General features: G+C 49.0%; 1 protein-coding gene across 1 annotated transcript in view; it reads left to right on the top strand.

The window, feature by feature from the left end:
- Positions 1-13,978, top strand: part of TESMIN (testis expressed metallothionein like protein) — a 39,424-nt gene that overhangs the window by 20,105 nt on the left and 5,341 nt on the right. The window contains exon 6 of the mRNA XM_004618573.3: positions 10,957-11,059. Within this exon, the coding sequence (XP_004618630.3) occupies positions 10,957-11,059 (103 nt within the window). The remainder of the gene's footprint in view (positions 1-10,956; positions 11,060-13,978) is intronic.

Below are 13,978 nucleotides of genomic sequence, written 5' to 3'. Positions count from 1 at the left end.
TTATCTCTTCCTTTTTGTTTTTTCCTTTTTCCTGTCCTGCTGTCTCGGTTGAAGGCCTCTGTGATAGAAATGGGTGGAATTGGGCTCTGTTGCTTAGTTCGGATTTTAACAATGATTGCAATAGAGATCCCTCTGCCTGCCCTAAGAAAGCTGTTTGCTGTGGGTCTGGAGAGCTACTCTGTGGTAGGCAGAATCCATGCTCAGATGCTGTAACAGACTCTAAATCATAAGGCTTTCAGGGCTTCAGGTGGAGTCTTTCACCCTTGAACCTGTCTCTCTAATCAGCTGCTTGCTCATCCTCAGTGGAGACCTTCCATCCCATGGCCTAAGAAGTGCCCACCCTCAGGCTCATATTCTAGCCTCTGAGGAAGAGAAGAGGCGAAAACACCTTCTGATCTTTCAAGGCATAATCACTTCCACTCCATTGGTCAGAGCTATTGGTAGGGTCAGACCACACTCTGGAGGAAGCTGGAGAAATGTCCTTGCCCCCTTCCCTTGTCGAAGTCTCCATTGCAGTGACATCACTTGTACTTGGTTACTGGGCACCTAAGGTGGCACACTTTGTCATAGCACTGGAGGTGCCAAATGGCCCTGGTACGGGGTCACACCTAGTATGTGAGGTGGTGTTGGGTATTGAACTAGGGGCCGTTTGCTGTAGTGAGGTGGTGTTGGGTATTGAACTAGGGGCCGTTTGCTGTAAGGCAGATGCTGTCCAATAAGTTAACTCCAGGACCTAGAAATAATTTGATGTGGAGCCAGCCTTGAGCTCATCCAAAATCACTATCCTGGGGCCAGAGCGATAGTGTAGCAGGCAGGCATTTGCCTTGCATGCAGCTGACCTGTGTTCTATCCCCATGTGATCCCACTAGCCTGCCAGTGGTGATCCCTGAGCTCAGAGCCAGAACCCTCAGATGGAAGCCCTGAGCACGGCCTGGTGTGGTCCAACCCTCACTGTCCCCAACGACACCCCTCCCTCCCCCCAAAGAAATATTGCTGTCTTGTTGCAGAGTGTATTTTTCTTGCATTTGTTGAAATGTTTTACTTTTTAAATCTTCCATGACTTACTGTAACATTGACTTATTGTAACATATTCTCTCTCTGTCTCTGTCTGTCTCTTTGTATCTGTCTCTGTCTTTCTGACTCTCTATCTCTCCCTCCCTCCCTCTCTCTCTCTCCTGGCTCTCTCTCTCTCTCTCTCTCTCTCTCTCTCTCTCTCTCTCTCTCTCTCTCTCTCTCTCTCTCTCTCCTGGCTCTCTGGCTCTGCACTCAGGAATTATTCCTGGCAGTGCTTGGGAGACCCTATGGAATTGTGACATTTTCTAAAGTTGAACTATACTTTTTTTTCCCTCCTGAGATGGGGTTGGGCTATACCTGGCAGTGCTCAGGGCTTTCTCCTGCCTCTGTACTCAGAGCTCACTCCTGGTGGGCTCGAAGGACCATAAAGGGTGCTAGGGATTGAACTGGGTCAGCCACATCCAAGGCAACCACCCTATCAGCTGTACTATCACCTGGACCCCTAAACTATACTTTCATACCAGAGATTAAACCAGATTTGATTAGGACATACTGATTTTATCTTTTGTATGCCTCATAAGATTTAATGTTAAATATTTTGACTTTTTCTTAAGTCAATGTTAAGTAGACTAGATCTGTAACATTCCTATTTTCCTTATTTGGTTTTGCATCAATATTAAATTGCTATGTCTGTAGTTTTATTGTGCCATCTACTTTAGCAAATAAAATGTATTGGGCACACTTCACCATCCTTACTACTGCCTCTTCTTGGGCTTCAGAAAAGGTTTGGCTAAAGTAAAATTCATTTGTTCAAACTACTTAAACTTTGTAAAACTGTTTGGGTGGGTTGGCGCTGGAGAAGAAGATAAAATTCCCATTCACTTTCTTCAAGTTGTTTAAGTTTATATTGCTTCTTGAGTACCTTTTGATATTTTGTATTTTTGTTTAAAAATTATTGATTTCTTCAAGTTGTCAAATCTGTATATTTCTATTCATATAGCCTTAGCTTCAATGCTATCCCTGTCTGTAATTTTTATTTTTTTCTTTTTTGGATCATACCTGGCGATGCACAGGGGTTACTCCTGGTTCTGCACTCAGGAATTACCCCTGGTGGTGTTCAGGGGACCATATGGGATGCTGGGAATCGAACCCGGGTCGGCCACGTGCAAGGCAAACGCCCTCCCCTCTGTGCTATTGCTCCAGCCCCTTGTGTCTGGCTTTGTGTTTGTAATTCTGGGCTCCAGGTGATGACAGTTCAGGGCTCCGGGGCACGTATTTTCACTGAACCCTGGTTCAATCCCTGGCCCTGCACGTTCCCCCTGAGCACTACCAGGTATTGTTCTGCAGGCCCCCGAGTACCTGGGGGGTCCTGGTGGTCCCCAGCACTACAGAGCTCAGACGCTGAATTGTCTATCCAGGTTGGCCGGGTACTGCCAGAGTGGCCCCAGGCCCCTGAGCAGTGCTGGGAAGGCTGCCACCTTGCCATACTGTTTGTAATTCTGATTTCTACTATTGTTTACTTGAACCTTGTCTTTTTCAATTGTCACAAGAGAGATTTGTAAATTTTGTGTCTTTTCAGAGTATTGGCTTTTACTTTTATTAATTTTTCTCATTTGCATGCTACTTCCTATTTCATTGAGTAAGTTAATTTTTACTCGGTGTGTGTGTGGATATCGAGCCTAGGGTCTCACACACGTGCGGCAAGCTCTCGACATTGATCTGTGCATCCCCAGCTCAGTTTTTACTCTTTAAGAATTTCTCCCCACTGGGGGCTGGAGCGATAGCACAGCGGGTAGGGCGTTTGCCTTGCACGCGGCCAACCCGGGTTCAATTCCCAGCATCCCATATGGTCCCCTGAGCACCGCCAGGAGTAATTCCTGAGTGCAGAGCCAGGAGTAACCCCTGTGCATTGCCGGGTGTGACCCAAAAGCAAAAAAAAAAAGAATTTCTCCCCACTATTTTATTTTACTGTCTAATGGGTGGTAACTTTTTGTGTTTAATGCTTAGCTTTCTTACTTTCAGTCTTTTTTATTTAATAGAAAATGCATTTAAAGCTATATACTGCCACATACGTATTATTTTACTGCATCCTACTCTTGAACTGTTACGAGATAATTTCATTGTCACTCACTTGAAATGTTTTGTAATGTTCATTGTAATTACTTTACCTCATGAGTTATATAGGTATACATTTTAAAGTATCTAAGTATATGTATGTATGCATTTATATGTATGTATGTTTATATATTTTAAGCTACATTTTTACTGTTAATTTTAAAATATAACTACACTGTGATCAGACAATGTGGTCTATGTAATATTAATTCTTAGAAATTAATGAGAATTTATGGCATAATGTTTGGCCAATTTTTAAAATATTCTATATTAACTAAAAAATATATGTATTCTCTATTTGTGGGTACATATTCTATCCATTAGCTCAAGTTTAGTTTTCTGATCTTCCAAATGCTTATGAATTTTGCAATTTATCTGTTTTTTTTTAAAGTGTTAAGACTTCTTACTATGATTGTGAACTTATATATTTTTTCTATTTTATTTTAGTTTATATGTTTGAATCTATAGTGTGAATCACATACAAATTCATTATTGTTATAACTTTTTGGTGAACTCTTCCATCGGCTATTAAATATGCCACTGTATCCAGTTGCTTTTTGCTATTTTTCAGTCTAGTATTAATGTTATTATGCCAAGTTTTCTTTACTTAAGATTAGCTATTTATACTTCATAACATCACTTAATTTTCATATTTTCTGTGTGTGATGGCTTGAGCTATTTGTATGCCCTGTAAGCTAAATATAGCTGAGTTTTAAAAGAACACATCTCGTAACTCATGTCTTCTAATAGCTTCTTTATATTTTTGTTGTATTAGTAGTACATGGGGATGTATTTGTATCGTTTGTTGGAGCGGGGGTTGGAGTGGGGGCAACACACAGCTGTGCTCCGGGGTCACTGCTAGCTTTATGTAGGAGGATCCTCTGTGGTTCTACGGGTTGAACTAAGGCTGACTGCATGCAAGGCCAGTGCCTTAACCCCTGTGCTATCTCTCTGGCCCCTGGATCTTTTTTAAAAGGTTTAAATTTTATCTTACTGGGGAAAAAATAATGCCATTCTACACTTGATTTTAAAAATTGTGGTAGAAGTCACAGTCACAGTCATCCCGTTGCTCATTGATTTGCTCAAGTGGGCACTAGTAACATCTCCATTGTGAGACTTATTGTTACTGTTTTTGGCATATCGAATACGCCACAGGTAGCTTGCCAGGCTCTGCCATGCAGGCGCGATACTCTGGGTGGTTTGCCGGGCTCTCCGAGAGGGATGGAGGAATTGAACATGGGTCGGCCGCATGCAAGGCGAATACCCTACCACTGTGCTATTGCTCCAGCCCATGGTAGAAATAAACAATAAAATTTACCATTTTATCTTTTGTAATATGTCATTCAGCGGGCCTGAGTATATTCACAGGCCAGATATGGCCCCCAAACTGAAAGAGGCAGAGGGGTAAGAGTTAATAAAAGTACTTGGTGAGACATGTTGACCAAGAGAGGCAAAGTGCTAGCCTAGTGCTCTGTAGACGAAGCTGGACTTGGTGACATATTCTAAGGGCCAATTGTGTTTATTTGGGGGGAGCAGTTGGGCCACACCCAGGGCTACTCAGGGGCTATTCCTGTCTCCGTATTCAAAGGTGATTCCTAGTGGGTGTGGGGAGTTATATGAGGTACCAGGGATTGAACCAAGATTGGCCACAGGCAAGGCAAGTGGATTCCCCCTGTGCCGGGTCCCCAGCCCCTAGACAACAGCTTTTACCTACGGCTCCCCCTGATGGCCAACCAGAAGCCATCTGTCCAGACTTATTAGCCTTCTGAAATAGAGGATCTCCCACTTGATCGGTTCTAGAAGGTTCACCAGTACATCCTCAAAAGGGCTTTTCTAGCCCTCTTCCCTCTCCTGTAAGCAGGAGAGACACGGCCCCTTCTGACCATCCATTGCTTCTCTTCGCTCCCAGATTTCTCATCTCTATCTTTTTGCACTGTCTCTGGATCGTTTTATTCTTCAGTTTATTGTATTTGTTTAGTTATAATTAATTTCAGGCAACCCTGACTGATGTCACTGTTGTCCCAAAATTCTAAACGGAATCAGACCACTGTCTCCTTTGTGCGAAATGCTACTTCACGGAGCAGGGAGAAAGGGCTGCAACGTTTAAGAAGAGAACTCCCAGAACAACCACCAACTGGGAGCTCTTTGGCACTATTGCAGCAATATGGGAAGATGCCGTCGTTGACAATATCGACTGGTTCAGTATCTCTGCATTCCTCCATCATTGTGTGAGGAATGCAGACAGAGAGAAAGCCACAAAAAGTCGCCTGTCTTCGGAAACTCTCGAGCTCATTTGCCAGTGTAGTCTGGTGTGAGCCTCAGGCAATCACAAGCTAATGTCCGAGCTCGCAAAGCTGTGCAGAGAAGCAATAAAGGAAGACCTCAAAGAGAGAAGAGCAGCAGTGTTGGCCGGTGGAGCATCAGCTGGGGAAAGTATTTGCAATCTCCCCCCAAATAAACAAAAATTGGCACTTAGAATATGTCACCAAGTATAGTCCTTCACCAACTATAAGACCAAGATGACTGCCCTCTGACATCCTGATGGATATCACATCTTCCAGAAGGGCAATGGAAAAGGTTATCCACAACTTCTACTTGGATCTCTGATAGCCACGTCCACCTGCCCACATACCAAATTCCGCAGAATAGATATGTGGTTCCCAGTGTTCTCCCTTCTGAAATCTGACTCACCATTTTGTCAGTAAAGAAGCATACAGCACCCAGTCCAGACAAGGTCAGACCCGAACACCTGAAGAATCTGCCACCAGTACTCGTCAATACACTGGCTCGGCTCTTCACACGCTACCTGTCTGAATGCACGGTTTCATCCCAATGGAAAACCAGCAGGACCGTCCTGTTGTACAAGAAGGGAGACATCCATGATATTGTTAACTATTGCTCGATCTGCCCATTGCCTGTCATCTACAAGTTATTCACTTGAGTCATCCTGAATGGGATTGGCAGAATGCTAGATGAAGGACAACCATTCAGGCAAGCCGGGTTCTGAAAAGGATTAAGCATATTGTCAATTGACTATATCCACACAGTGACCAAGCTCATTGAGATTTCGTGGGAGTTCAAGATGCCTAATGTTCATTGATTTAAAGAAGGCCTTTGAGGGGCTGGAGTGGTAGGGCGTTTGCCTTGTACGCGGCCGACCCGGGTTCGAATCCCAGCATCCCATGTGGTCCCCTGAGCACCGCCATGGGTGATTCCTGAGTGCATGAGCCAGGAGTGACCCCTGTGCATCACCGGGTGTGACCCAAAAAGAAAAAAAAAAAGAAGCCTTTGATTCTGTTGAGACTGAAGCGGTCATCGAAGCCCTCGACAAACAGGGCATTCACTCAGTACATCAAGATCCTCCGCGAGCTGTATTATGGATTCATTACCAGGATAGAGAGGGGTTCAGCAGGGTGACACCATGAACATCATGTGATGACTGGAATGGGAAGGGATGGGAATGGAATGGGAAGGAACCATCTCCGCTTTGCTGATGGCATCGTTCTAATAACACCAAATATCAGCCAACCGGCACGAAGGCTGGCCATCTTCAACCGTGAGTGTGGAAACGTCAGACTGCAGCTGAATCTCATGAAGACAATGTTCATGAGAAACGGACTAGTTCCTGATGTTCCATTTGCCCTAAACGGAAAGAACATCTCCAAATGCAGCAGCTATGTATATCTAGGTCGAGAACTCAACATGATAAACGACCTGGCACCTGAACTGTGCAGGAGGAAGATCGGCGTGGAACACCTTCAAGAGTGTCGTAGAAGTGGTTAAGGATGAAGAACCTTTGGCTCAGAGCACATATTTTTGACTCCTCTGTTCTTCCTGCACTAACATATGCCTCAGAGGCCTGGGCCCTATGTAAACAGGATGAGAATGCTATTCAGGTATCCCAGAGAGGAATCGAAAGAGTCATACTTGGAATATCACGTTTCACTCAAATGAGAAGGAATCTGGAGTTCTGACCTCCTTCGACAATCAAGAATCAGGGACGCTGTCTTGTTTGCCAAGGCACTGAAAATCAGATGGGCCAGACATGTAATGCAATTTAGAGACGACCGCAAGACTAGAGCTGTTACCAACTGGATTTCATGGGACGTCAAAAGAACACGTGGCCACCCACCTACGAGATGGTCAGACTTCTTCATCAAGACCCTGAATGAACGGTTTGAGGCTCTTCCTGTTCCTGAAGCGAGCAGACGCCATTGGGCTACACTAGCATGTGACAGGGACGAATGGAGACATTACTGTCGCCCACTCGAGCAACAGGATGACAAGTGATACAAGTGATACAGTTAATTTATTTGGGATGTGTGTTTGGATCATACCCGGTGATGCTCAAAGGTTGCTCCCGGCTCTCTGCTCAGTCAGTCTCGGCAGTGCTCGGAGGACCCTGTGCATTGCTAAGGATTGCGCCACAGTTGTCTGTTGCAAGTGCCGTCATGATCCTGTCCTATCTCTTCGGCCCCTTAGTCCTTGTTTTTATGCAGCTGATACATATTTTAAAGCCAAGTGCTCATTTAAGGTTTGTGGGGGGATGGTAGCGGCCTGATTATCGCTCTTGCACCTGGGAAGGTGTGGCTTGGCTCGTTTCCTCTGCCCATGCCTTCTTCCCACCTGCCCACCTGCAGACCCCTTTGACAGTAGCAGGTGCTCCTGTGTCTGAGGGTGGGAGCGCTGACAGGGCTGGGGCTCAGTTTCTTCTCCCCCGCCCATGCACCTGCCCTCAGGGCTCGGCTTTGCTCCCTCTGCACAGCCACTGACCTAACAGGACTCTGCTCTGGCTGCGTGACCCTCGGCTCCACATGCTCAGACCGCTGAAGTGTGTGGCCCCTCCGGCCCCTTCTGTCGATGTTTGCTCACTACAGGGCAAGGGGCCGCTACTGGCCACACATCCCCTGGCTCTCACTCTCCCCTGGAAAAGAGCTTCTGTTTTATTTTTCTGCAGCCTTTGGGGATGCCCCACCCACCTCCAGGCTGAGTCCTGTTGGTGGGGCCCCCTCCAGTGCTTCCTGGGAAGACGCGTGGAGAGACACTCGCCCGCTCCCCGAGTCTGCCTTTGCATCGCCGTGACCATTTGGGGCTGCTCAGTTGCGTTTCCAACTCAGATCCACCTGCAGCGAGTTGAGTTTTCCCTCAAGCACTGCAAAGGTTTTGCTGCCTGCTCCCAGTCTCCAGTGGGGCTGTGCGTGGAAGCGGTTCATTCTCTCATAGGATCTTCCTTTGCCCCAGTGCTGGGAAATGCATAGGCCTATCCTGGCTTGGTTTTTGTTCCTCTGTCGTTCCGGGCCCTTGGCAGACCCGTTCACTCTGGAAGCCCGGCCTCTTTCTGGGGAACGCTCTGCAATGATCTCCTATCATTGGAAAGAAAATATTTCTTTTGTCACACCCAGAAGTGCTTAGGAATCACTTGCTCTGCACTCAGGAATCACTCCTGGCGGTGCCCGTAGGGTGCTGGGGATCAAACCCAGGTTGTCCGTGATTGCCCTCCCAGCTGTACTATTGCTCTGACTCCCCCATCTGAAAAAATCTGAGCACTCATGATGTCAGTGTTGAGCTTCATCTGATCCTCTTGTTCTTCTTTTTTTTTTTTTACCTTTTTTTCTTTCTCTTTTCCTTTTTACATCTTTTTCTAGCCTCCTCCTCTTAATTCTAGATTTTATAACTTCCATTACAGTTTTTAATTTTTATGAAGCTTTTTTATTTATAGAACATTTTTATACTGCTTTTTAGCCATTTTTTTTTTTTTGCTTTATAGAAATAGAAAAGTTTGGGGGCTGGAGCAATAGCTCAGCGGGGAGGGCATTTGCCTTGCACACGGCCGACTTGGGTTCAATTTCCAGCATCCCATATGGTCTCCTGAGCACTGCCAGGGGTGATTCCTGAGCACAGAGCCAGGAGTGACCCCTGTGCATCGCCGGGTTTGACCCAAAAAGCAAAAAAAAAAAAAAGAAAGAAAGAAAAGTTTGGTTCCAGGACCCAAACCCAAACTCCTTCTACAGGCCAGGCAGGAGCTGCCCCTTGAACCATCTCCACGACCTGTCCGAGGCTGGGCAGAGCGCCCACCCCCTCGCCTTTCCCGACACAGTCATCCTTCACTGGGCCTTTGTCTTACATCTCCAAGACTCCTCAGAGCGTGCTGGGACTCTCTTCCTATTTAAGAATGAGGCCTCAACGGGCCGGTGCGGGGGGCGCATGGGGGAGCTTCACGGGGCCTGTGGCTGAGACGCTTACTGGGGAAACCCCAATGTCAGGTTCTTCCTTTATTTTCTCTTGGGTTTTCCCGACTTCCTGCTAGAAGTCTAAGAGTGAGGAGAGCTCTGCCTGGGGCCCTCAGCACCCCCTCCCCCCTTTTGTCTGGCCACATGCAGCTGTCTGCATTCTCCTGCATTGGGGTGCACTCCCCCTGACCAGCCCTTTCCCCAGCATCCTAGTGGCAGCCGAGTCCTTGGAGCCCCCTCACTTTCTCTGCACTCAGGGATGTGTTCTTCCTTTTGTGGGATTCTTTTGGGGGGTTCATGTCCAGTGATTTTCGGGACTGCTTCCAGCCTGGAGCTGGGACACAGGGTATGTCGCTCCTAATATTCCTTGGGGACTCCAGGGCCCCCCCATCAAAGCTCGCACCCCGCAGGGCCAGTGCCGTGAGTCTGTATTCAGTGACCGCGTCCTCTTGGGCTCTGAGGCCTCTGGACACGGACTGAGACTGGGCCCAGAGGGGTCAGCACCCCGTTCTCTCTATGGAGCAGACTCGCGAGGCGGTCACCTTTTAGGGTCACACTTCAGAGGGGGTCGCTTTCGCCTCCCGTCATACGAACAGGCTGTGGGAAGCAGCCTGGGGCCCGGCAGACGCTCCAGGCCGGGACTCGGTGGGTACTGAACTCACCCTCAGGGCTCACGGTCTTGTCGACGTGCCCTTGGGGCCTCTGCTACATCCCTCTTGGCGTGCCTGCACTAGATACTTGGCGATACTTAAAGAGCCGCATCAGCACCCCGTGGCAGGGTTCCCTGCGGACACCTCGCTGACCAGGGAACCCTGGCCCCTGCAGTGCTCCAGAGTGGATGTAGGAAGTGTGCGGGTTTCTGCCCTCGCTGCCCGTCTCCAGGACTCCCTCAGCTCGTGACGGCTGCTGCTGACCCAACTCAGGGAACAGGGACCGGGCAGGGCAGACGTTGGATTTCTTGGTTGAAGCCCGCTTTGGCAAGTCTCCCAGAGCACGGGGTGGCTTTTCTCTAGGCGGAAGCTGGTGCAGAGAGTAGCTGACCAGCTTCGGAGAACCTCCCTGGACGGCAGGTGGTAGGCGGGTGTTGAAGTCCCTGGCGAACCTCGCTTTTTACCTGAGCTGAGGACGGGATCTTAGCCCGACCACACAGAAAAACGTCATCACAGGCCTGTCTGTGCTCTCACCCACTGACCACACTGCAGTCGGACTCCGAGTCTGTGGACCCCGCTGACCACTCCCGCCCCCGTGGCCTCAGCGGGGAGCAGGCTGGTCAGAGCCCTGTGGCGTCTCCTTTCGGCCCCCTCCTCAGCAGACCCAGAGTCTGACCCAGAAGGGAGCCCCCTCAGTTGCGTGGGCAGCGTCGGGGAGAGTTGGTGGGGGCACTCTGAGATCTCTGTGGGGCTCCGCAGTGGCCTCCAGGGCAGCAGGGCGTGGCCCTCTAAAGTCCTGCTCCACGGAACGGAAGGTTTAACCTGCTCTTTCCTCTGTGTCTGCTCCGGAGACTCCGCCGCTGTCTGGTTTGCAGGGAGGAAGGAACCACGTGGTGCTCACGCGTGCGGACGCGTGCCCTGCTCTGACGCCTGTGCTCCTCTTCCAGGTACTGTGACTGCTTTGCTGGCGGGGACTTCTGCAATAACTGCAACTGCAACAATTGTTGCAACAACCTACGGCATGAAATTGAGCGGTTTAAGGCCATTAAGGTAATCCATTTTCATTACATGCCTGCATCTAAACAACATTTCAAAGGGCTTGAGTTGGTCGTCTGCACTCTCCAGAGGTTCCTAATTTTAATATCAGAAAAAGGGGGAGGGGCGTGGAGGGGGCTACAGGCAGGAAGACAGACATGAGCCCAGTAACCAGAGAAGCAGAGAAAGTGCCTTAGTCTCCCCTGCAGGGGTCTGGCCTGGGGTGGGGGCTGTGGGATCTTCAGTTGAAAACCATGGCTGCAAACCATGCAGGTAGGAACTTCTGTCTTGGGTTAAGAAACTTAGGGTCGCCGTATGGAGCAGATATGCCTGAGGTTTCAGTGGTGCGGTGGGGATGGCGTGGCCAGGCCACTCCCTGTTTGAAGAGGGAAATAAGCAGTTTGCCCTGTCAGTGTCTGATCTCTACCCCGGGGATTGGGGTGAAGGGTGCAGGGCCCAGGGCAGGCAACGCTTCAGGCAACCCGGAAAATTTCTTGCTAAAGTTTCCATACTGGAATTTGTCGTTTCATTCCTTTGTATAGGCACAAGAGATGATCAGAGACGGGTCAGTTAGGTCATTTAGGCTGGGACCAACCTACCTGAATCTCCCTCCAGGGACACTCACGTGGGGGCCGTCAGATTTACAAAGGGAGCCCAAGGGATGTCACCTGCACATTTGCCACTGTCCTGCTATATCATCGTTGGTCTGTTTCCTTAAAATAAAATTTTTTTTTTTTTGCTTTTTTGGGTCACACCTGGGGTTACGCACAGGGGTTACTCCTGGCTCTGCACTCAGGAATTACCCCTGGCCGTGCTCAGGGGACCATATGGGATGCTGGGATTTGAACCCGGGTCGGCCGCGTGCAAGGCAAACACCCTACCCGCTGTGCTATCTCTCCAGCCCCTAAAATAAAATTTTTGATTAATAATTTTTCTAAGGGCTGGAGCAATAGCACAGCGGGTAGGGTGTTTGCCTTGCACATGGCCAACACAGCCAACGGGGTTCGATTCCTCCGTCCCTCTCAGAAGCACCTGGCAAGTTACCAAGAGTATCCCGCCCATACGGCAGAGCTTGGCAAGCTACCCATGGTGTATCGATATGCCAAAAACAGTAACAAGTCTCACACTGGAGATGTTACTGGTGCCCACTCGAGCAAATCGATGAGCAACGGGATGACAGTGACAGTGAATTTTTCTAAAATAATTTAACTTTCCTTTCAATTGATCCGTTGAAAATCTATTTTGTTTGGGGGACACACTGATAGTGCTCAGAGCTACTCCAAACTCTGTGCTGGGGGGGTCACATGGTGACAGGGGACACAGAGTGCCAGGGAGAAAGCCTGGGCCTCACACACGCTAAGCCTGCGAGCAGCGAGCACTGCCTGCGGCCCTCTCAGTCTGGTCAGCAGAGATGGCCTGGAGAAGCCAGTGTTCCCTTCAGCGGTCAGCCTGCCCGGGTCCAGAGGGAGATGAGAACTGCGACCATACAGGCTTGACATCCAGCCACATTTGCTTTACGAGTGAAAGGTGCTCTCCACGGTTAACAGTGTCAGCAGAATTCACTGTGGTACGTAAAAATAATAGATAGTGTCACTGTCACTGTCATCCCATTGCTCATCGATTTGTTTGAGTGGGCACCAGTAACGTCTCTCATTGAGAGACTTATTGTTACTGTTTTTGGCATATCCAATACCCACGGGTAGCTTGCCAGGCTCTGCCGTGCGGGCTCTATACTCTTGGTAGCTTGCCGGGCTCTCTGAGAGGGGCGGAGGAATCGAACACAGGTCGGCCGAGTGAAAGGCAAACGCCCAACCGCTGTGCTATTGCTCCAGCCCAAAAGTAATAGATAGTAGAAGACCAATATCCATGGCCAGGGCAAACAGGGGCTAGGAGGACTGGTGAGTGGTTGGAACTAAGCACAAGTGTGCATGGGACTGAGGGTAGGTAAGTTAGAAAAGAGACCAGGATGACAATAATAGCAGGAAATGATACGGTGGACAAGATCTGAGTGTTAAAAATAGGTAAAGGGATATTCTTGATAACATTTCAGTATCAATATTGCAAGCCACCGTGCCCAAAAAGAGGGGGGTTGAGGAGAGAGAGAGAGAGAGATAGGAGAGAGAGAGAGAAAGAGTGAGAGGAGTCTGCCATAGTGGGGGGTAGGGGTGAGAGGAGGGAGCCTGGGCACACTGGTTGGTGCTGGGAAACGGTGGAGGGATAGGTGTTAGAACACTTTATGACTAAAATCTAATCATAAACAGCTTTGTAAGGGTCTGTCTCACAGTGATTTAATAAAAAAGTTTAAAGAAAAAAGTGTCAGCAGAGCTGGAGCAATAGTACAGAGGATAGAGTGTTTTGCCTTGCACATGGTTGGCTCACTCAGGTTTATTTTCTGGCACCCATCACATCCCCCTGCACCGTCAGGAGTGAAGTGATCCCTGAGCACAGAGCCAGGAGTAAGTCTTACGCATCACCAGGTGTGGCCCAAAAACCAAGGAAACACAAGTTTTGGCATTTTCACTTAGACCCTGTTGGAATTGTCATGCATGGCCAACGAGAGTACCAACTGGTGTAATTCAGGAAATTCAGCTGACCCTTCCTGTGTATTATCACCGAGAAATCCCACGTCCGAAAGCATAACCCGAGAAAGCGAGTGTGACTATCTCCCAGAGACACCCACGGGTCGGAGTCGCTTCAGCGGCACTCGCCCCGGAGAGGACACCCCCAGGTGTCTGCCCACCCATGCACCGGAGACCCTGCAGCAGTGGGTCAGGTGATACAGCCTCGGACAGCAAGGACACGGGCTCAGGCCTCCAGGCGCAAAGGTGGACGTGCGTGGGGCTGCGCTCCCGGGAGGGGTGGGCGTATGGATAGTGGAGGGTCACACGGAGGGCCTCTGGGGACTGGACTGTCGCTAGCCGACAGGGGTGTGCA

The sequence above is a fragment of the Sorex araneus genome, chromosome 6, assembly GCF_027595985.1.
Source record: "Sorex araneus isolate mSorAra2 chromosome 6, mSorAra2.pri, whole genome shotgun sequence".
NCBI lineage: Eukaryota > Metazoa > Chordata > Mammalia > Eulipotyphla > Soricidae > Sorex > Sorex araneus.
This window is presented reverse-complemented; position numbering and strand designations above follow the sequence as displayed.